A 24,906-nucleotide genomic window follows, 5' to 3' on the forward strand; every position below is an offset into this window, starting at 1 on the left:
TTCACAAACACACAGTCAAGGCTATTGATTAGAACTTAGTACAGTGAAACAGGACCAACACAATATGACACGTTACACAAGATAGGGATTTAGAGAGAGAGAGTGCACGAGAGAAAAGCACACCTGGATACATTTGTAAACTATGCTTAGTTTAGCCCTAATACCTTGTCTCAAACTGCCGGTCTTATGGGTCAGAATTATATTGGTGTAATTATTTGAAGGTCTCCATTGGGGTATCTCTTCGTGGACTGAGTTCCGCTTAGGAGGTATAGCCGATGGCAGCACCTCCTTCGTTACCGGGTGTAAGTCTCTGATTGTCCACACGATGTCAGTGTCCTTTCTCTTAGTGGTCTGTTCCCTTGCACTTGTTCTGTGAGAGTGGACTTCTGAGGAGGTTAAGGAGGTTAAGTTCTCTGGGGTGTATCTAGTTACGAGGCAAGGTATCTGGATTTTACTCTGATCTAGTTTAGACCACTAAATTCACAGTTCATCCTTACAAAAACATTCTATTTGATCTGGATATTTTCTACACAATGCACAGTATGTAAACATCATGTACATATTATGAAAACTCTTCAAGTTAATGTTTTCGTAATGTCGTCATTTAACTTTAAGTAATATAAAATGACATGCATTTTCATATTCCATCTATCGTTGTTACCACCATTTTGGCTGATGAAATATATTGTCACAAAGTCAATTTTTTGCATGTTACCGTTCTGAGGTAGAGTCTCCATAGGCCCACCATACATTCCAATCCTCTACACTGAGAGGACAAAGGATTCGTCTCCTGCCTTACGATGGGTGTGAGGTGTCATAAACCACCCCCTCCATCAATCCCTCTATACCTCTCCCCCTCTGTGTGAGTGAGAGGTGTCTCTGTAGGACTGTGATCCACGGTAACCTGAACCGAACAGGCCAATCATGACATATTTCCCTCGATCCTGACTATTCTCTCAGTCCCTGCCTTTTACAGAGGAGTGGTTTCCGTCTGACCTCTCCACCATAAAGGCCTTGGTAGAGTGCTGCAGAGATTGTTGTCCTTCTGGAAGCTTCTCCCATCTCTACAGAGGAACTCTGGAGCTCTGTCAGAGTGAACATTGGGTTCTTGGTCACCTCCCTGACCAAGGCCCTTCTCCCCCAATTGCTCAGTTTGGCCGGGCGGCCAGCTCTTGGTGGTTCCAAACGTCTTCCATTTAAAAACAATGGAGGCCACTGTGTTCTTGGGGACATTCAATGCTGCAGAAATGTTTTGGTACTCTTCCCCAGATCTGTACCTCGACACAACCCTGTCTCGGAACTCTACGGACAATTCCTTTTGACCTCATGGCTTGGTTTTTGCTCTTACATGCACTGTCAACTGTGGGACCTTTATATAGACAGGTGTGTGCCTTTCCAAATCATGTCCAATCAATTGAATTTACCACCGGTGGACTCCAATCAAGTTATAGAAACATGTCAAGGATTATCAATGGAAACAGGACACACATGAGCGCAATTTCGAGTCTCATAGCAAAGGGTCTGAATATTTATGTATGGTGGCCAATGTAAATATGGTGGCCAATGTAAAATATGGTGGCCAGCGCATGTCCAGGCCCGTCTGAAGTTTGCCAATGACCATCTGGATGATCCAGAGGAGTAATGGGTGAAGGTCATGTGGTCCGATGAGACAAAAATAGAGCTTTTTGGTCTAAACTCCACTCGCCGTGCTTGGAGGAAGAAGAAGGAAGAGTACAACCCCAAGAACACCATCCCAACCGTGAAGCATGGCGGTGGAAACATCATTCTTTGGGGATGCTTTTCTGCAAAGGGGACAGGACGACTGCACCGTATTGAGGGGAGGATGGATGGGGCCATGTATCGCAAGATCTTGGCCAACAACCTCCTTCCCTCAGTAAGAGCATTGAAGATGGGTCGTGGCTGGGTCTTCCAGCATGACAACGACCCGAAACACACAGCCAGGGCAACTAAGGAGTGGCTCCGTAAGAAGCATCTCAAGGTCCTGGAGTGGCCTAGCCAGTCTCCAGACCTGAACTCAATATAAAATCTTTGGAGGGAGCTCAAAGTCCGTATTGCCCAGCGACAGCCCCGAAACCTGAAGGATCTGGAGAAGGTCTGTATGGAGGAGTGGGCCAAAATCCCTGCTGCAGTGTGTGCAAACCTGGTCAAGAACTACAGGAAACGTATGATCTCTGTAATTGCAAACAAAGGTTTCTGTACCAAATATTAAGTTCTGCTTTTCTGATGTATCAAATACTTATGTCGTGCAATAAAATGCAAATTAATTACTTAAAAATCATACAATGTGATTTTCTGGATTTTTGTTTTAGATTCCGTCTCTCACAGTTGAAGTGAACCTATGATAAAAATTACAGACTTCTACATGCTTTGTAAGTAGGAAAACCTGTAAAATCGGCAGTGTATCAAATACTTGTTCTCCCCACTGTGTGTGTGTGTGTGTGTGTGTGTGTATGTATATGTGTGTGTGTATGTGTATGTATATATATATATATATATATATATATATATATATATATATTACTTATTTTCCACCATAATTTGCAAATAAATTCATAAATAATCCTACAAGTTTTCTCATTTTGTCTGTCATAGTTGAAGTGTACCTATGATGAAAATTACAGGCCTCATCTTTTTAAGTGGGAGAACTTGCACAATTGGTGGCTGACTAAATACTTTTTTGCCCCACTGTGTGTGTGTGTGTGTGTGTGTGTGTGTGTGTGTGTATGAAACAACCCGTCTCCATGCAAAGTGATTGTATTGTAAATACAAAATCCTAAAAGTGAAGTCCTCAAGCTAATAACTATTGCAAACACATTACAATAGAGTTTTAAGAGCTGAGTTTGAGTGACAGACAATTGAAGTGGTTCATTGTTGTATGACCAGCAGACATTGAGTCAATATTGACCCCCCCCCACACACACACACACACACACAGATATTAGCATTACCACAGGACTGATACTTAAATCCCATGATAATGAACTCTATTTAGGTCTTATTCAAGCAAAATATTAAATTATAAGTGTGTACATCAAAGTATGTGTGTGTGTTTCCTCGCAGGTATGCATTTGTCCATGCACATGTATGTGTACAGTGCCGCACTGACATCCAGTGTTTCTCTCGTCTCTCTTCTGTGTTTTTAGGAGGTCACCGGCCGCCCCACAGTCTCCTGTAACCAGAGTCTGTCTGTCAGGTGAGCTCTTTGATAAACTCAACCAATCCCCTTAGTCACATTACGCTGAGTTCACATTCAAAGTATGAGTATGCATTATTAGGCTTGCTATAACCATTCATAACAGCTTGTTTCTGTTTATAGCAGTCTGCGAATGCTCAAAAGGCTATAATGCATTCATTCATAATGCACTATGTCTTTGTAATGCATAACACACAGCTGGTCATAAAAAGTGTCAATTTTTCCACCAAAGACACACAGACAGGGAGACCTACAGATGAATAGACAGAGCCAAAGGGGTAGGGGTGGAATATAATTAAGCAATAAGGCACAAGGGGTGTGGTATATGGCCAATATACCACGGCTAAGGGCTGTTCTCGGGCACGGCGCATCGCGGAGTGCCTGGACACAGCCCTTAGCTGTGGTATATTGGCCATATATCACAAACCCCTGAGGTGCCTTATTGCTATTATAAACTGACATGTTATTTAAGTGTCAGCCATTGTAACCATTTAAAGCTAGTTAGTGCTAGTTTGACCACCAAAGGGCATATTTGAGAAGCATTTGATAGCCTTCAATGTTGGCAGTACTAGAGAATTTAAAACCTTTTTTTTGTAAGAACATAGTATATGGGACTGATTCTAAAGAAATGTTGCTTAATAATTTGATTGTGTTTCTATTCCAATAAAATCAAAAAACCCGCTGTACAATGTGATGGTCGGGAGTAGGCTACAGTACTAAGAGCATAACATTACTACACCTGTCACACCCTGACCATAGTTTGCTTTGTATGTTTCTATGTTTTGGTTGGTCAGGGTGTGAGCTGGGTGGGCATTCTATGTTACATGTCTAGTTTGTCTAGTTCTATGTTTGGCCTGATATGGTTCTCTATCAGAGGCAGGTGTTTGTCATTGTCTCTGATTGGGAACCATATTTAGGTAGCCTGTTTGGTGTTGGGTTTTGTGGGTGATTGCCCTTAGTGTCCTTATGTCCTTTTCATATCGTGTGTATGTGCACCAGTATTAGGCTGTTTGGTGTTGGGTTTTGTGGGTGATTGCCCTTAGTGTCCTTATGTCCTTTTCATATCGTGTGTATGTGCACCAGTATTAGGCTGTTTGGTGTTGGGTTTTGTGGGTGATTGCCCTTAGTGTCCTTATGTCCTTTTCATATCGTGTGTATGTGCACCAGTATTAGGCTGTTTGGTGTTGGGTTTTGTGGGTGATTGCCCTTAGTGTCCTTATGTCCTTTTCATATCGTGTGTATGTGCACCAGTATTAGGCTGTTTCGGTTTTCGTTACGTTTATTGTTTTGTAGTTTTTGTGTTGGATTCGTGTTGCTTCAGTTTCATTAAACATGGATCGCAATAGCCACGCCGCATTTTGGTCTGACTCTCTTTCCCATACAGAAAACCGTGACAACACCCTAATTGTATAATTGTAGTCTAACCAATACCCAAATGGAGATTCAGTGAAAAATAAAAATCTCATTGATTTATCAAGACCAGTCCCCATGCTTGTCTCAGAGCAGCGCAAAACGGTGCTAAAATAGTTGACCACAGCGGGTAGGCTATTGCTTCAAATCCTACTGGCTCTAACTTCAATATGCTCTTTAAATAAACAAGACCTACACCACTTCTAACAGCACATTACTCAACACTAGTGAGACTCATGTCGCCAACGATAGGCCTACAGTATATCGCAAAATATTTTTTTCAATGACGTGACCGCCAATATTTACATATGGGTCTCCCGTTGGTGGCCGGCATGGGTATCAAACCTGCATCTGTAGCAACGCGTTTTGCACTGCGATGCAGTTTCTTAGACTGCTGCGCCAATCGGGAGGGCTATTATAATACTGTCCATGGTGTCCATATCACGTTTCAGGTAAGACCCAAATGCAGACTGTGTTGAAGTAACAATGTTTATTACAGAAACAGGGGCCGGCAACGGGCATGTCAAGGCAGGCAGGGGTCGATAATCCAGAGAAGGGGCAAAGGTACAGGACGGCAGGCAGGGTCAGGGGCAGGCAGATTGGTCAGACAGGCGGGCTCAGAGTCAGGACAGGCAAGGGTCAAAACCAGGAGGGCGAGAAAAAGAGAGACTGGGAAAAGCAGGAACTGAGACAAACCACTGGTTGACTTGACAAACAAGACCAACAGACAAACAGACAAACAGAGAACATAGGTATAAGTACCCAGGGGATAATGGGGAAAATGTGCAACACCTGGAGGGGGATGGAGACAAGCACAAGGACAGGTGAAACAGATCAGGGAGTGACAGTTCAGGTCAGGATAACGAAAACATTTTTTTATTAAAGACTATCAGAAAGAATATTAGTACTTATTTATTTTGATTCAAAGCCATGAATGAGTGAGTCACTCAGCTTTATGTAGGTGCCGGGCTATATGATTGTGCCATCAACTTGATAATATATAACGATATTTGAGGTTTTCATTTTCAAAAAAACAAAAGTGAGCGATTGTAATCTGAATAAATGCCAAAATAATATTTGTAAAGGCCAGAACATTTATTTCTGGTTTGAGGGAGAGAAACGCTGGGCCAATTGTGTGTCGCCCTATGGGACTCCCAATCACGGTCAGATGGGATACATAATAATAATAATATTTTTTGTTGTATTTATTTTGTCTCTTCTGGTGGATCAAATTTAAAATGCAACCAATCACAGCCGGTTGTGATACAGCCAACCTAACTAAGAAATACATTTGACGACAGAATTCTCCCCCTACCCTCCTTCTAGGCAAGTCTATTGTCCAGCTACCTGCTATTGGCCATAATGGTACTGTACAATGTGACCGTGTGTGTTTGAAAGAGTATTTTCCAGTAAGCAACAATTTTACCTTTTATTAGACAGCTTTGTCTAATAATTTGTCTGTAATTCAATGATATTTATTCACATTGTATTTCATTATGGATCCATAACTAAATAAACATCTGCATTTTGAAAGAGTATTTTTATCAATATTTTATTAACGAAAGCATAAAGATGCTGATGAAGAAATACAGTACTGTACAGTATATGCTTTATCCGACATTTTGCGGTTGCATGACGTCGTCCACACACAGCTTTATGTAGGTGCCGAGGCTATATGACTGTGCCATCAACTTGATTATTTAGCAGACATCACTTGCTTAAATTCAGTCAACACATATCTTAAGAATAACATGGAATATAATTGAACATTTTAGTTTCTCCATGCTTGTCTCGGAGCAGCGCAAAACGGTGCTGAAATAGTTGTCCACAGCAGGTAGGCTATATATAACGATGTTTTGGAGATTATTCAGTTTTCAAAAAAATGACAGTGAACAATTGTAATCTGAATAAAGGCCAAAATAATATTTATAAAGGCCAAAATATAGGTCTGCTAATAATAGCCATATTGGCGCTGTACAACGTGAAAGTATGTGTTTGAAGGAGTATTTTCCTGTAAGCAACAATTTGTCTACCTTTTGTTTGTTCCAATATCTCTGTAATTCAGTGATATTTATTCCCATAGTAATTCGTTACGGATCCGTAACTAAATAAACATCTGCATTTTGAAAGAGTATTTTTATCATTATTTTATTAACAAAAGCATAAAATGCTGATTAAGAAATACAGTACTGTACAGAAATACAGTACTGCTTTTACATTTGGATAATAAAGCATGTTTATTAGGCTACTGTGCAGTCTGACAAGTAAACATAGCCTACAGTACATACTGTAATAAACATGGGAAAGGGCCTAATTCCTCACATAAGGGAGGACAAGCCATGTCCAGACTTTCTCAGTAACCTGAAGTACTCATTAACTCCATCTTGAATTTTTCTTGGGTTGCTTCAGTCATGGACAGAACTTCTGAGACACAGTATTAATGATGAACACCCGGAGCTTCACTAGTAAGCAACATTTGCCTCGGGACCCATCCCAGTTGGTATTCTGTGCCCACTCATGGTATCGCTCTTCGGTTACACATCCTTGGAATAGCAGAACAGCATAACGGTCTGAACGGCCCATGCTGTGCCTGGTGAGCAGTTGGTCATGTTCTGTTGTCAGAAGAGGAATGGAAATGTCAGGTTGAACCGACGACATGACGAACCCGCCCACGTATGTTGACTCTGAATGTCAGAGGTGGAGTTCCAGAGCTCACAGGTGTGCCTGGCATGGATTGTGACTCCCATCTCGTTCCTCGCCCTCTTCAACGTGTCGTTCTCCGCCTGACTCTCCACCAATGCCGCCTGACTCTGGACCAATGCATCAGCTGTTGCCCGTATCTCTGCCCTCCAGATAATGTTTCTCTTTCTGCTGGTCTGCCTTCAATGACTCAATCTCAGTCTTCAAAGTTTGAATCTGATTCATGTGCACCTTCATCAGATGAGCAGAATGGTGCCGCACTGAGCCCCCATCGATTACAGTGGCCTGTGATAGAAACCGTAGATCAACTAAGAATTAAAAGTGACTCCAACACACATGCTGCGTACACATTTTAAGAATCTAGTAAAGCTGACCGCTTTCTTGGCAACCATGCGTTTTTTTTTTCGGTGCGGACCGTTGTCCAGCCCTTTGTCCACTGATCTCCACGGATGGTTGTCGGCATGGTTGTATGCTCTGCATAAACACATTCACGTTTTTAGTACACAATAATTACTATTTTTTATTTCAAATGTGATTCAACCTTTATTTAATTATGGATTTTATACACAGTATGCCTACACATTGCTAGGCTATATCATTTTTAAAAAAGAGGAAAATGCACTGGAACAAATACTTTTGGTGATCCTCTCAGCTCCGGCTCATTTTCAAGTCCTCTCGTGGTTACAGTCTTAACCCTGGAATGGGCAGCACCATAGAAAGAAGCTGGCTTGATGAAAACAATGTCCATTTCGTCTGTTCTCTTTGGTCACAGTGTCTTTTTTTTTTTTTTTTTTTTTTTTAGATAAACAGCTTGTTTTTGAATGATAACTGTGTTTTGGGTGGAGTTTGGGGCGGGGTGAGGAGTACTGGAAAGGTGTGACTTACAGCTTTACAATAGGCCTATTGTAAAGCTGTAAGTCACACCTTATACCGCAGATCGCCGATTGTCCTCACTTTGATTATGCTGTAACAACATACTGTAGCACCAAGATATCTATTCATTTCAGTGAGCAGATTAGGGCTTTCAGAAGGAACGGAAAATCTACCGGAGACATTTCAAAAATACTGATAGACTTGGATTTTTGTCATGGACCGTACTATTCGCAAATGTAACGCTTTAGAGTACTTAAGCATCGAATACATTGCAAGTAGGGGGATGCTCAAACCTGACTTAACTGACTTGCCTAGTTAAAGGTAAAATAAATTTTAAAAACTACTGTAAATAAAAACTCAACATCTTGTTTACATTCTTTATTGTAACCACAATGTCAAATAATTTGTATCTCCCTTTTCCATTTACTTTTAGAGTTTGGGATTTACAAATGTGTGCTTTTCATGTCATTTTTTCATAAATCCGAACTGGATTTAAATTTTGACTGACGCCTTTAGTGAGAGGTTTAATATTTAATAATATCTGCCCTCCAAATTCATATCTAAGGGGCATTTTTCATGCCATTATTAGTTACATTGTTTTAGTTTGAACGTGCAGACTGGCACTAAGAACGGTGGGGACGTTTCCCTAGTCCTTTCCCCATGGGCTAGGTCCGTCTTCTGTGTGCAGCTCTGCGGCCCATCCCGTGCCCCCTGCCCAAGTGCCTTGAACCTCGCGCGCCCACCGCTATTTCAGTGGATACAGCTGGAGAACTGCAAGGCAATCCCGTTGTGCTCCACTCGGGAGCCATGACCGATATAGTCAGTCATAGACTGTTCTCTCTACTACTGCATGGCAAGCGGTACCGGAGTGCCAAGTTTAGGACAAAAAGGCTTCTCAACAGTTTTTACCCCCAAGCCATAAGACTCCTGAACAGGTAATCAAATGGCTACCCGGACTATCTGTATTGTGTGCCCCCCCCACCCCTCTTTTACACTGCTGCTACTCTCTGTTTATCATATATGCATAGTGACTTTAACTATACATTCATGTGTGTACTACCTCAATTGGTCCAACCAACCAGTGCTCCCACACATTGGCTAACCGGGCTATCTGCATTGTGTCCCGCCACCCGCCAATCCCTCTTTTACGCTACTGCTACTCTCTGTTCATCATATACGCATAGTCACTTTAACCATATCTACATGTACATACTACCTCAATCAGCCCGACTAACCGGTGCCTGTATGTAGCCTCGCTACTGTATATAGCCTCGCTACTGTTATTTTTCACTGTCTTTTTACTGTTGTTTTTATTTCTTTACTTACCTATTATTCACCTAATGCATTTTTTGCACTATTGTTTTGAGCCTGTAAGAAAGCATTTCCCTGTAAGGTCTACTACACCTGTGTGTGTGTGTGTGTAAATGACAAATAAACTTTGATTTGAGAATATCCAAGGGGATTTTATATCATTCTAAATTAATAATAATCGCTTTGTTTAAAAAATAACAATATTTTGGAGATGATTTCATTTTCAAATAATGTAAAATGAGGGCGAAAAATGCCATTCTTGAACATGGGGTGAGACATTGTTAATAATTTGTAAATAAAGCCAGATTGTTTTTAGAGGGAGAGAAACCAAAAACCTACAGTCTTGTCATGGGTCTCCCAGTCGAGGCCGGCACGGGTATTGAACCAGCATCTGTATCACAGCTTGCACTGCGAAGCAGTGTCTTAGACCTCTGCGTCACTCAGGCGCTGTACAACGTGACCGGTCGGGAGTAGGCTACAGTACCACAGTAAGAGCAAAATAATCCTAACATTTCCACATCCTAATTGTAGTCTAAGTTTTTCTTAAAATAAAAACCTTAGTGTAACAACAGTTTTAGTAAGTAATACTGAAGTCGTGCACAATTATCAGTTTCTATTTAGGTTTATGTCGCCAATTCATTGTCAGTTAGAGACACAGTAGCACCTTGGGACCCAAAAGCATAATCAGTGCTCTAACTCCCCCTTGCGCTGGTCTGGAGCAATGTAGTAGTGATGCAGGGTACCGTACTAAACCACAAATGACCTCTAAGTCCCGCAGCATAATCGAAAATATTTTAGTGTAGCAACCACTGTACAAAGAACTATCAATAGAAAACAGGTCAAACGAAACGAAGTGCAGCTAGTTTGCTTTTTTTCCAGCTTCAGTTTGAAGTGATTGTGTTAGCTGTGTTGTTGGCTCTGAACAACAGTGTCCTGACAAGAGAGCCCATTTTCTATGCCAGTCGAAATTGTGCATCATTAGCTCATTGTTATGGATGTATCCAAATAGATGTCACTAGAAAACGGCTTAAATGCAAATGCAGCTATTTTGCTGTTATTCTTGCTGCACTATTTGACATAATTGTAAGTTAGCCGTAGTTGGCTAGCTAGCAAACAAGGGATAAGAGCGCTGGGTCACATCTCTGGAAACTGAACCGATAGAACAAACGACCAGCCGGCTTGGGGAGCAACCCTAAATTTGTGTAGGGACTATATCTTGTGGAAGGATGGCTCAATAGAACCAATTGAATCATTTCAAAATGCAAACTCTGCCCATCTGACACTCCAGACTGGTTTAAGCAAATGTTAATTTGAAAGAAAACAACAAAACTATTTGAACCCAGGTGTGCTCCCCTTACAGCTGAAGGGTGCAATGATGCCATTATCATCATCACAGGAAATGAACCTTGACGACTAAACAACAACATTTTTAAAAAAACATCATTTTCACTGATGTCGCAATCAGAGAACGATGAGATAGAAAGAATCTGAAAAAGATAGGTGAAGAGGCTTCTCCAGACATCCCAGATTGATATCAGGTGGAGGATGGAAGGAATGAAGGAGAAGGGGTGGATTCCTTTTTCGCGGGTCCGTCCAAGTTCACTAACGTCAGGATGACCTGCATAAGGGCCCTCGGGCACTTCCTGTCACCACAAGTGTAGACTTGCAGGGAAGAAAATACAAGACGATTGAGGAGTTTTGCATTGTCCTTCCCGCACGTGCACATGCAGAGGCAGGAACACATACAAACACCCCAACTTTGTGGGAAATGGACTGAAAGAGCATACAGTAAATAAAATAAATACAACGATGTAAGTACAGATAATGTGCACATACAAAAATGAAAGCTGACTGTATGTATGACACACACATGCACACCAACACTGTTTAAGACTAGCAAGGACACAATCAAATCTATCTAGTTGCGTTTAGAATACATTCACTGTTGTGCTCCTCTCCAAATGTTGGTGATTGGCACATTTTACACTCCATGAAATCTGCATCCGTCACTCTTCAAACCTCTACTTAAATGCCTTTTTAAGTACTCAACAGATGACATCAACCTAAATAACGAGTCATTGTTAATACTGATTTGAACCATAACAATGAACAAACGTGCCAATAGGAAAGAAAACCTCACATCCTCCCATTTCTATCCAGCTCTTTGTCTTCTGTTTGTCAAAGCCAATAGAATTTCCATGACAGGAAACGGGAGAAGGAAGGGAGAACAGATTTTTCCTGTTTTGCGTCTGTGTTTTGTTAGACGAGACTAGTCTTTCATTTAAGATCAACGTCATGGGGGGAAAAGGATACCTGCGTTTTTCCGGTATTTGCTCAGTTGCATATCACTGCACGATGCATTAAAGGAACCCTTGAGAGAGAGAGAGAGAGAGAGAGCGGGAGCAGGTGCTGGAGTAAAGATGGAGTAATGAATAGATGGGCATGTGTTGAAAGAGAGCTGGAGTAGAAAAGAAAGATGACGAGACCGAGAGGGAGAGAGAAAATAATGGAGGAAGACAACAGAAATGTGACCTTCCTGAGACTGCATGAGGCCAGCGGAAACCAGGCTCTCACCACAATAAACAAGTGGACAGCCAGAAAGAAAGAGAACCATGCCAAATGAAATAAACAGGAGAGAGAGAGACCGGTCCGGTGTCACAAGGTTAAAGAGTGGAAGAGAGATGGAGGAGGCCCAATCCAAATTAGAACAGTAGCATCACTGCGTCACTGGGTGCTAGTTTACAATGTTGCCATTACGAGGTAATGCGAGTCGATTGTGAAAACATTCAAAACCATCTTTCATGTCTGCATGTGATTTCTGAGTTGATGCTTCATGCCGAATCTTGGCCCCATCCCACCAAGCCGCTCATATCAACAACACTGTATTAGATCAGAGGATTTTTCTGTGTGTATTAGTGCATTGGCGTCTTGATAAATGCCATTTTGTTTCAGGGAAATACGCAGTTCTGACGTCTTTGGCGGTCAACGATCGGTATTCTGTAATTCATCTTTAAAGGCTATCGCTGGGCGTCACAACATGTAAACTAGTAAGGGGATACATGGCTGGTGGTTGGCTCTGAAAGCATGAAAGGGGATTGTGGCTAGATGACTTGTTAATCTTCTTTTAGAGGGGATGTAGCGTTTTAACTGACTCCCTTTGAGCAGCCTCTCAGAAAATGTATGTTTACTGTACCAGTGAATGTATGAATGGGACCGTTATGGATGTTTATACAGTGTATCTGTCCTTCTAATGTCCATATTAATGTAGGATTATTTTATGAGGGTTATTATTATTTCCTTTCACTGTTGGTTTTTTCCCCCAGAGTGTTGAACCCTTGCAGGAATCTGTGTTTATATCTCTGCATACTCTGTATGCTTGCTTGTGTGTGTGTGTGTGTGTGTGTGTGTGTAATTGTTTGTGTCAGTAAGCCCTTTCCCACCAACGTTGGTCAGCCTCAACACACACGGCTCTGTAAAATGAGAACTCAATGAGCCAAAACTTTACGAACAACCACATTCCTAGCCCCCAAAAAACAAACACACAAGTGACTGTGTGCATAGTTCCCCATGGGTGTGGGCCCCACAAAACATTGCTCATCCACCTTTTGTTTCATATTGTAAACTACGTCATGAGAGGTAGATTATTGCATAGTGGAATGTAAAACAGGTTATACAGACAGGTTACTGAAACAGAGCGGTGTATTCCCGTAGCCGCAGGAAGTGGGGGGCTGAGGGTGCTGCACTAATTCCTGATAAATCACAACTTAAAAATAAAATAAAAATCTAAAATTATTATTTGTTTTTACGTTTTTACCCCCCACCAAATGAGTGTACTGGGCTTTTATTGGTCCTGTAAGAGCCAAGAAAAATCTGACTTGCACCAACATGTCGACTGCATGAACAAAGGTCATGAAGTTTTGATTGCAGGTTTTTGCAGTTGCCATAGAGAATGATCGTGGCCAAAATGCTGTTTTAGCATAGGCAGAACAATTGAGGGCTTCCAGCATGCTTTCACCATTTTAAAGGAGTCAACTGGATGTGAATTCCTATAGGTTGTTGCCTAAATGGCGCTGCCTTATGCTGTCACAGACGTTTTAATGGCACAGATATAAACATCTCTATGGCAATTGCTCTTCACCAACTTCATCCTACAGCCATCACCTGCATTGTGGGAGGCTGTATTGTCAACCAATCATTAGGGTGTTTTGTTTGACCCACGCCAACATGACCAAAGACGTGACTGAAACAGGAACCAACTTCGCCACAATTCATGTTTACAGTGGATATATACAAATGAATGATATTTTAGGTTCTCTCTCACCAGTTGATTGTACAATGTACACACATTTGCAGTTTGTGAGTGTGTGATTTATGGGGTTTGGGGACATTTTGTTTCAACATTCTAAAGAACAACTTTGGTAAACAATGGTAACACTGCACCTTGCTGTTGGAAAGCCACATCAGTGTCCATAGCCGCGGGAAGTATGGGTGTTAAGGGTACTGTCACCCCCTGAAAAATTGGAATTAACCTTTTGACACGTACCAACAAACCAACAAACGGGTGTGATCATTCTACAGTGGTCCCTGCAGTGTACGCTCAAACCGGTGGGATTAGAACGCATATTTAGAACAGCCACTTTCGATTGATGCAACAATCAGCATTTGAGCTGGCCACACTGTTTTTTCACAGAAACATTTTGCACAAACAAAGTCCTCACAAAGTTATGTCCAGAATTTGACCTGTTTATTTCTGGATGCAATGTTCAGACATACACAGAAGTAGCTACAGCATAACACGATCATCCAAACGGGAAAATGTAGGCTACATTTGTCTTAGCGCTAACTGAGGAAATATTGACATAACACAAATGGTCATATTTTTATAACTCTCGGCTGACAGAAACTACAATATGAATTAGCTAAGCAATTACAATTTATAATTAATCACATCACGGGTGAGCTCACCATTGATCTAAATAATTGAGTAAAACACTTTCTAGTCTGCTTATAGTATGCATGTTGAAGGGTGTGTGTCGTCTATGATCATTCACTTCTGGAAGTTTACCCGAACGATGAGTAAAACACTCCTTTACCTCATTATAACATCTTTGGTCTGACAGATGTTTGCGTGACACTTACAAGGCATTGTATAATGTCAACAAACATGGCGCCACACATAGCTGGCAAATAGCTTAGCATTAGCTCATTATAATCAGTGCAACCTTCAAAAAAGTATTTTACACACATCATAGGTGTCCATTACAATCTATGCAATAATCAGAATGCATTATTTGTCACCAGTACTTGAAAATGTGAATAAAACTGTATATACATTATGCTCCATACATATGTACTGTATGCGCCTACAGTAGAAACGACAACACGATATACATAAAACAATTAACTTACTTTGATAGGAACGCACACATGTCCAAGGAAAACAACAAGGAAGGCAATGTGAGCGCCAGCCAGAAAATGTTCCAATTCATGCATACTTGATCTGTGCAAACATTTGGGAAGCGTGTGGGCTCTCCTGGAAGAGAGAAGTTTGTCCGGCTCAGTAAAGCCTAAACATTGATTGTCCGCAGCGCTGAAATGGACTACTTCTATGTGAATTAATGAGGACCTCAACATACCTCAATTCAAACTGTTAAAAAAATACAACTTGTTTGAAAATCATTTATAATTGACAAGTTGAAACACAGCTGAAAATTAGCAGCTAGCCCATGTTAAACCTCTACAGGACCGGTGTCCCGTCCGCGGGATGGTTGAGCTAACGTGTGCTTATGCGATTAGCATGAGGTTGTAAGTAACAATAACATTTCCCAGGACATAGACATATCTGATATGGTCAGAAAGCTTAAATTCTTGTTAATCTAAGTGCACTGTCCAATTTACAGTAGCTAGTACAGTGAAATAATACCGTGCTATTGTTTTAGGAGTGTGCAGTTATGAACTTAAATGTAATAATAAACCAATTAGGCACATTTGGGCAGACTTGATAAAACATTTTGAACAGAAATGCAAATGGTTCATTGTATCAGTCTAAAACGTTGCACATACACTGCTGCTATCTAGTTGCCAAAATCTAAATTGCGCCTGAACTGGAATAATACATTACGGCCTTTCTCTTGCATTTCAAAGATGGAGCAACAATTTAACGTTTTTTTCTTTGTATTATCTTTTACCAGATCTAATGTGTTATATTCTCTGGCATTCATTTCACATTTCCACAAACTTCAAAGTGTTTCCTTTTAAAATGTCATCAAGAATATGCATATCCTTGCTACAGGCAGTTAGATTTGGGTATGTCATTTTAGGTGACAATTGGGGGGAAAAAGGTCTGATCCTTAAGAGGTTTTTAAATGGATAATCCGCCATCTTTGTGCTATTTGCACTGGCAAAGCTGTCAGAACAGCCAGATACATAATATAACAGCATGAAAATGAAAAGACCCATATAAAAATGTAACCTTGCAACGTTTTTAAACTTGAAACCAGACATATTTGGATCCCCATTAGCTTTTGCAGAAGCAGCAGTTACTCTTCCTGGGGTCAAACTAATCCAAATCCGATCAGTAGCACCACTCTGTCACTGGGTGCTAGTCTGCAGCAGTCCTTTTCAGTGTTACTCAGCCCTATCGTGTAATGTTAAATCCATGTCGTGTTTTCCCTGTGTCTGGCCCAGAGTAGAGGGATCCTGAGGGCTGAAAGCATGCAGTCTGGTTTAGTATTTGAATTATGTTATTGACGTCAGCACACCCATAAAGCTGACTGCGGCCCATCCCTAGAGTCAGCCCGTGCCAGCAGCCCTGCAGGAAAAGGCCCCCTAATGCATTGTGAGGGCCTCAGGCTGGGGGTTGTGTGTGTGTGTGTGTGTGGTGGGTGAGAGAGAGAGTGTGTGTGTGGTGGGGAGGGCGTCAATCAAACTTGACTGTTGTGTTGATAGTTTAAAGAGATTGAGCCGCACTTATAAACTCTCAAGAGACACAATCAACAATGCTGGTGCTTGTGAGTTGACGAACTACAAAAAAAAGTCATGATGTGGTTTCTGGACGGGCCAGAAAAGTCTACCAATTCCACTGGTTCCCAAGAGACTTTTGGATCATTAAATATTATACCAACTGCAATGTGATATTGTAAAACATACTGTGCATATCAACTTAATGACTTATCGAATTCTCCAATCAAATTAGTCTTAGTTTATGAACTGATGATGAACGTGCGAAAATATTTGTTGGGTGTGTGTTTCCGGGTTGTATCTCGTTTCCCTCCTTCAGGGAACAGTAGTTATAACTGTAAGTTCCTTTTCAGTCGGTCAACTCGGTACAACACAGCTATGGAGACATGAAATCACGCCCCAAGCCGACCCCAGTGTACACCAAATGTAATGGCCCACGGCAGACCACCCAGAGTTCTAACCCGACAGGAAATCCTGCGGCACCTGGGTATTGTGCAATCTGCATGTTGCCTATTGACCTTCTCCTGTCCAGCCATAAGCACACTGTGGGCTACACTGGGGGCAGTGACATCCAAGCAATAAAACCTCACAAGTGTGTGGAGATGCCCAACTCGCCGCAGCACAAATATCTCTTACAGCAGGGGTGTCAAACTCATTCCAAGGCGGGTCGTTTTTGATTTCTCCTTTCAATTTGTGTCCAATTAAGGCTTATACAACTAGGTGAGAGGAGTTCCTAACTAATCAGTGACCTTAATTCATCAATCAAGTACAAGGGTAGAGCGAAAACCTGCAGACACTCAGCCCTCCATGGAATGAGTTGGAAACGTGTCCAACGCCCAGAGGAGGCGAAAAGGGAAAAAGCTCAAAAGCTAGAGACCTGTAGGTGATAGTCGTGATCTTAGGGGCGAAGGCCGCATTCAGACACAACGTGACCTTAAAGTCACCAAGGACGGACTTCATACAAGATGGGTGAACGGATAATGCGTGGAGATCTTCAATGTGTTTATCCAAGGCCAAAGCCACAAGCAGGGCTGTCTTGTAGGAGAGTATCTTCAGATCCACAAACTTCATCGGTTCAAAAGGGCGCAATAGGTTTCGAAACTGCCCACTTTTTTTTTAAACCGCACCGCCAGGGGATGATCCCCTGGAGTTGCACCATCAATTCCAACATGACTTGCTGAAATAGCTGCCATATACACCTTCAGGGTTGAGAATGAACGGCCCTGGTCGAAAAGCACCTGTAGGAACATTAAAATGTGCACCAGAGAGCTCTGAAAAGGAACAATTCCTTTACTTTGGCACCAAAGCTGGAACGCCCGCCACTTATACCTATACAACCCTGTCGGGGACGGTGCCCTTGCGGACGTTATAGTAGCAATAACGTTCAGAGGTAAACCCCTTGCCGTCAGATTGGACCTTTTTCAGGGGCCAAGCCCAAACTCCAAATCTCTGGAGGCTGGTGCCAGACCTGCCTGTGCGCCTGGGACAAGAGCTAGTACTTGACTGCGGCTAACACTGGTGGCAGGTATTGGCCACCAAACCTTGATGCCTTCCATTTGAGGGGAGGACGGACACTCTACTGACAAGCAGGCAGCCATTCGGCGACATAGATCAGAGATTCTCCTTCTATAGCCAAAACCTGCATCTCTGTCTCATAGATTTTTTTGTTATACATTTTTCTATTATTTAACCTTTATTTAACTAGGCAAGTCAGTTAAGAATGAAATCTTATTTACCATGACAGCCTAGTGGGGTTAACTGCCTTGTTCAGGGGCAGAAAGACAGATTTTTACATTGTCAGATCGGGGATTCGATCTAGCAACCTTTTGCTGCCCCCCAAAAAACCCTGGAACTGGCCAGAGAAACCAAGTTGTCAACCGAATGTGAGTCCTTTGTAACCCTGAATGAGACTGTGATATTTGCCAGTTCTATATCGCCATGCTGGAAGGATAGCTCCATGTGATCTGACCACGGACCCAGATCCACCCCCGTATCCTGAAACTCAGACTCCGCTGAGGTAAAGGTACCCAGGGGAGGATCCCTCTTTTCATTTACACCATTCTCAACAACCGAGTGTCTGACTGTGGGGAAAATGCTATTTTTATTCAGCTCACACGTGGAGGACACAACACTAGTACCACCGTGGAACTTGGGGCAGAAACAATGTGTTTAAGTGCCGATGTTTGCCGGAAGCCCGTCCCACTTTGGGTTCGGGGGCTTCGGCTACCAGTGGTGTAACCCGATTGGCCGTGCCACCTCCCCACTCATCGTGCTCGGTTCGCGGCGGAGGGACCAGCTTTTCACTTCACCCTTGGGTGTAAAATGCTGCGTGTGCCAAGCAGACTGGCACTGCTCTTGTGGAACAGGACAAGCAGGAGCAGACTTGGGGGTGGACCCGGAAGCCAGGACAGCTCGCTTAGCCACTCTGTCTGTAGACCCTGGGCAACTCTGGGCAACTCCAGTCGTCGGGGGCCAGAGTGCGGTCACACTTTTTTCCCCATCCCTAGCAAAATAATTATTGTAATTGCATTCTAAACTGAAGATCATGATTAGTTGATTATTGGAGTCAGGTGTGTTAGCTGGGGCTAAAGATTGACACCAATCAGGCCCCCGAGGACTGTCAATCCCTGCTCTAGAAGACGATGCCGCTGCAGCAGCAAAGGTCCTCAGAGTAAGGAAAAAGTGCAGCTTCCTACCTCTTTTTATCCTCAAAACGAGACCAACAACCTGGTAGGAGAAATAGGCTCTCCATGTACAACTGCCCACACCACCACGGTAGCCCCCATGCTTCTCCAGACCGCTGAGACGGTGCGACGTGCGCAAGATGAAATCATCCATAGCACAAATCTCATCATGTAGGGGAGCTCTGCATGGGGCTCCCCAGCAGTCAGAACCGTGGCCAGGTCAGTGCTTCATCGGGAGCTATGGGTTGGGGATAGTATCCCTTTGTTAGCCAATGGTCTAGGTAGCCAGCTAGCTTCCCAGCAAGCGAAAGTGGTCACATGAGCTGGTTCGATCCAGGGCAGCCTGAACATGCACCCAGCCCGAGACGTACAAGACAACACTTGTGAGTATCATTCAAAGACATGCTGAAACCACATGACTGCGGGCAAGGTTGTGAACTCGAACCCGGCGTAGCCCTTTTCACTCACAGCCACTGTCATCCTGTATACGGGTCGAAAATGTACGATTTTGTCATTGATAGGTGCCTAAATAGGAACTCGGTGGCTGTCCATTAACATGCTATACATGATGTCAGAGCTCAGGTTCTCCTCTTTAAAGCTCTGTATCGGTTTTGACTGACAGCCATTATAAACTTGAGCACCACAAGTCCACAAGAGAAGATGCCCCTATCCCTCCCACTAATTGGGCTACTATTGCACATTTGTTGTTGTCTGAGTGAGGGACATTCTGTAAAACGAGAGGAGTCGATGTGTTCTGAAAGATGAGACGCTGAGGATGATAATGAATACAGCTTTAATGTCATACAAGCAAACAACACACCCACGAGTCCAAATGTGCAGATCACATTTCCATACTGGAAAACTCATGTCATTTACAGTGTCAACGTTGATGATCGCTGTGTTTTACAAGCAGGAACTGCGTTTATATCCTGGGTTGTCCTGAACAGAATGAGCCTGTTTGTTGTGAAGAAAAATTTGCTGTAGAACACATATGCACTCCACACGCACCAAAATTACAATCCGTTTGTCTGAATTGCCTTTTGAAAGTCTAACACTGTAAGATTGTATTTTATAACTTAGCTAGCCATGTTGGCAATAGAATAAGCTTTCAAATGATGCCCACCTGACCCAGATTGCGATTTATAATGGAACGTTTTTGGATTGCGTTAAACAACAACGCTAATTGTGTGATGGTGGGGATGCAGGTCTGTGTTCCAAACAAAAAACTACAAGTGTATTCGCTTCAGTTTCTCAATTGCAAAGCTAGGAAAGTGAATTGAAATTACTTAGGAACTGTGCACAGTTTGGAGAGGTGTGTGGGGCCACTTGGAGGCACCTGTTAGACGTCTCACTCAAACCCTTTTCTTATCTTGCACCTACTTCAATGCACATAAATTACCGTGGTAATGTTGAGATTCAGTCTTGTGTCCTCACCTTTGGTCTGATCCTTTCCCCATCAGGTCCAATGTGTTCTCTTTCAGTTGATACCATGGTCATGAATATGCTTTTTCTCGTTCTTCTGTTTATAAACATTTCTATTTAGCCCTACATTTCATATAGGCCCATTTTCACGTGTGTAAGGGGTTAACAGCCGCCTTCGACTCGTTTATGCTATTCATCTTACTTACAACCAGTTGGCGAGGCTAAACAAGCAGAATAATAACTAAACAAATTGGTAGGGAACTTCAAGAAACTAGTTACCAAACTTTAAGTCCAGAAGGATGAGAACACCCTCCTTATAAGTGGGACAGTTAAGTTGGAGTAAACGCCTGATAAATGATACGTTCAAATGTTCATTTTTAAGAAATGCGTGAATTGTATAGCTCAGCTTGAGATCAAGAGCGTAAGAATTGAAGGAATGTGTCTTCCGGTGAGGCACGGTGTTCATTAGAATGACGCCTGACAAGGCCAATGTTCTTCAGTAGAGGGCTTTGGCGCACGAAATCCGCAATAGCGGTGTTTAACCGAGTTGACCGACAGAAAGGGAACTGCGTTTTGGTCCATAGCTGCTGCACTTTCCTGTAAATGAACTGTACTGTAGCATGGCCTATAAAATGACACATATATATATATATATATACAGTGCCTTGCGAAAGTATTCGGCCCCCTTGAACTTTGCGACCTTTTGCCACATTTCAGGCTTCAAACATAAAGATATAAAACTGTATTTTTTTGTGAAGTATCAACAACAAGTGGGACACAATCATGAAGTGGAACGACATTTATTGGATATTTCAAACTTTTTTAACAAATCAAAAACTGAAAAATTGGGCGTGCAAAATTATTCAGCCCCCTTAAGTTAATACTTTGTAGCACCACCTTTTGCTGCGATTACAGCTGTAAGTTGCTTGGGGTATGTCTCTATCGGTTTTGCACATCGAGACACTGAAATTTTTTCCCATTCCTCCTTGCAAAACAGCTCGAGCTCAGTGAGGTTGGATGGAGAGCATTTGTGAACAGCAGTTTTCAGTTCTTTCCACAGATTCTCGATTGGATTCAGGTCTGGACTTTGACTTGGCCATTCTAACACCTGGATATGTTTATTTTTGAACCATTCCATTGTAGATTTTGCTTTATGTTTTGGATCATTGTCTTGTTGGAAGACAAATCTCCGTCCCAGTCTCAGGTCTTTTGCAGACTCCATCAGGTTTTCTTCCAGAATGGTCCTGTATTTGGCTCCATCCATCTTCCCATCAATTTTAACCATCTTCCCTGTCCCTGCTGAAGAAAAGCAGGCCCAAACCATGATGCTGCCACCACCATGTTTGACAGTGGGGATGGTGTGTTCAGGGTGATGAGCTGTGTTGCTTTTACGCCAAACATAACGTTTTGCATTGTTGCCAAAAAGTTCAATTTTGGTTTCATCTGACCAGAGCACCTTCTTCCACATGTTTGGTGTGTCTCCCAGGTGGCTTGTGGCAAACTTTAAACAACACTTTTTATGGATATCTTTAAGAAATGGCTTTCTTCTTGCCACTCTTCCATAAAGGCCAGATTTGTGCAATATATGACTGATTGTTGTCCTATGGACAGAGTCTCCCACCTCAGCTGTAGATCGCTGCAGTTCATCCAGAGTGATCATGGGCCTCTTGGCTGCATCTCTGATCAGTCTTCTCCTTGTATGAGCTGAAAGTTTAGAGGGACGGCCAGGTCTTGGTAGATTTCCATTGGTCTGATACTACTTCCATTTCAATATTATCGCTTGCACAGTGCTCCTTGGGATGTTTAAAGCTTGGGAAATCTTTTTGTATCCAAACCGGCTTTAAACTTCTTCACAACAGTATCTCGGACCTGCCTGGTGTGTTCCTTGTTCTTCATGAATCTCTCTGCGCTTTTAACGGACCTCTGAGACTATCACAGTGCAGGTGCATTTATACAGAGACTTGATTACACACAGGTGGATTGTATTTATCATCATTAGTCATTTAGGTCAACATTGGATCATTCAGAGATCCTCACTGAACTTCTGGAGAGAGTTTGCTGCACTGAAAGTAAAGGGGCTGAATAATTTTGCACTCCCAATTTTTCAGTTTTTGATTTGTTAAAAAAGTTTTAAATATCCAATAAATGTCGTTCCACTTCATGATTGTGTCCCACTTGTTGTTGATTCTTCACAAAAAAATACAGTTTTATATCTTTATGTTTGAAGCCTGAAATGTGGCAAAAGGTTGCAAAGTTCAAGGGGGGCGAATACTTTCGCAAGGCACTGTATATATATAACTGATTCATAGGGTTACTGTGCCTAGCCAGCGTTCCAGTTAGCTTGCTTCGCTCAGTTTGTTCTAATGTATAGTGCTGACCAGTTATGTCAGCACTGGTCTTCATCCAGGCATGAAGAAGGGGTGGAGAGGGGGGGTTGAGGAGAGAGAAAGAGGGGCAGTGTGAGGTGGATGGGTGGACGGAGGTGGGGTGTGGGGGCGGATACCCAGGCATGCCTTAGTGGGTGCCGCTGATGGGTCTCTGACAGAGGCTGTTTTGTGGGCTAGAGAGAGGAAACGAGAGAGAGATGGAGAGGACAGAGAGAGGACTGAGAGAGTCAACAGAGGGGGAAGGAGAGTGAGAGAGAGGACAGAAGGCTAAATCCACACTGAGGCCTGTTTTCCTCCCATGCTCGCAGCATATGGCTGAAGCATTAAGACCAACAACGTCTGGCTGCGAATAAAGGAAGACCTCCGTCTGCCTGAAAAAAAGGCCTGTTGTCTGGAAAAGTATGTTGCAATCTGTCTCTCTTGAGTTTATTTTCCGACCTAAGAAATGCATCACCCCCGCCACCGTTGACATTGTGAAATGTCTCCTGACCTATATAGTGGTGCATTTATAATCAACTTGGGACTAGGGCCCTATCGATTCTTGTTGTGTCTCGGTTGAGTTGAAACACTACAGCTCCTCACTACAACAAGTAAGACATTATATGTTTCGAAACCTCAATGCACATATACAGTATTGTCACAACTCACGACACTAGATTGTGCAGCACTTTTTTTTTAAACAAGACAAGCCTGTGGTCAACTTTTTGGTTCATCCAAACATACCTTATGGTCAGAAGTTTTTCCTAACCACATGACCTGACTCAGAAATACTTTGGGGCCTATGTAATTAGCTTACCAGAGTTTGTCCTGGTCAGGTGACGTGGTCAGGAACACCTCCCTAATAACGTGTGTGTGCGTGTGCGTGTGTGTGTGTGTGAACAGAATGAACCAACCAACCACCATTTATTTCTCCTATGAAGGGAATCACATTACAGACGGTTTTAATGATTCAGTTAGTGGTCTTTGATGTTGGCGTGGTGACTGCACTATGAAACCCTCTAATGTCCCTTTATACATCCTCCATGGAGGGAAAAGGCAGGATGTGGTTCCACCTTCTTGGCACGTCTCGCACCCCGATGGCTCGGGCCAGGCAGCTGCTTTGTGGTGCAAGCCGGATTTCACCAGCACACCCCTTTATGAAGGCTCCCCTTTGATGGACCTCCACTGTTTCTTGCGTGCCTCAAGACTTAGCATTAACTTGGGGAGCTAACATAAGTCTTCACATCATATTCAAGGTTATTCATCACCTTTTGGTGAAGCTGTAGCATGTGTCACTCAGTGTCACTTTCAGGGCCACCACTACGACACCTGTGTGTGACGGACCAGGATTCGAACCCGGGTCTCCTGCGTGCCACAAGACTGTTACCCCTCTTAACTAAAGCATTCGCTTGAGGAGCTAACATAAGTCTTCAGGTCTGAGGCAAGTTTATTCATCACTCAAGCATAATTCACCTAACCAACCCTGTTGTACATGGATATAGTCCAGAGTCTTCATAAAAGTTGTTGAGAGAAAATAGGTCTCTGCAGTATAGGCCTCTGCAGTAACTCGCCTTCTGCTACTTGGTTTTTTGAGTAGGAACTCCGATTTCATGGCTGCTCTTTTTGACAGTACACAAGTTCATAGGTTTCGCGATGGTGACGTCATTGTGATGTCAAAGCGCTTTGATGTGCTTTTACCCCAAGTTATTGACGCAAATTGCTGTAACACACACTGGTTTGTCCCATTGTGCGAAGCATATGGGTCCGATCTGTTCCATATGAGATTCCTTCAAAGTGGAGATCGGGGTTTCCCACAGAAACTATGTTCAGTGGCAGAGCAGCCTTTTCGGTGGGTACTGCTGTTCACAGTGAGTGATACAGCACCGTATGACGAGGACAAGTAGTTGTCCCCTGACCATGTTACTTGAACAGGATAAACTCTTGGCCAGATAGGCTATAACTAGGC

The 24,906-nt window shown here is 42.7% G+C and overlaps 1 protein-coding gene across 5 annotated transcripts in view; it reads left to right on the top strand.

Annotated features, from left to right (window-relative positions):
• Positions 1-24,906, top strand: part of LOC110530023 (3',5'-cyclic-AMP phosphodiesterase 4B) — a 135,026-nt gene that overhangs the window by 80,313 nt on the left and 29,807 nt on the right. For all 5 annotated transcript variants that reach the window (XR_016482422.1, XR_016482423.1, XM_036985564.2 and 2 more), the window contains one exon: positions 3,165-3,214. Coding sequence is in view for 2 of the 5 variants with exons in the window: in XM_036985564.2 (XP_036841459.1) it covers positions 3,165-3,214 (50 nt within the window). In the remaining 3 variants the exon portion in view is untranslated. The remainder of the gene's footprint in view (positions 1-3,164; positions 3,215-24,906) is intronic.

This window comes from Oncorhynchus mykiss, chromosome 8 (assembly GCF_057628025.1).
Source record: "Oncorhynchus mykiss isolate SJ-2025 chromosome 8, ASM5762802v1, whole genome shotgun sequence".
NCBI lineage: Eukaryota > Metazoa > Chordata > Actinopteri > Salmoniformes > Salmonidae > Oncorhynchus > Oncorhynchus mykiss.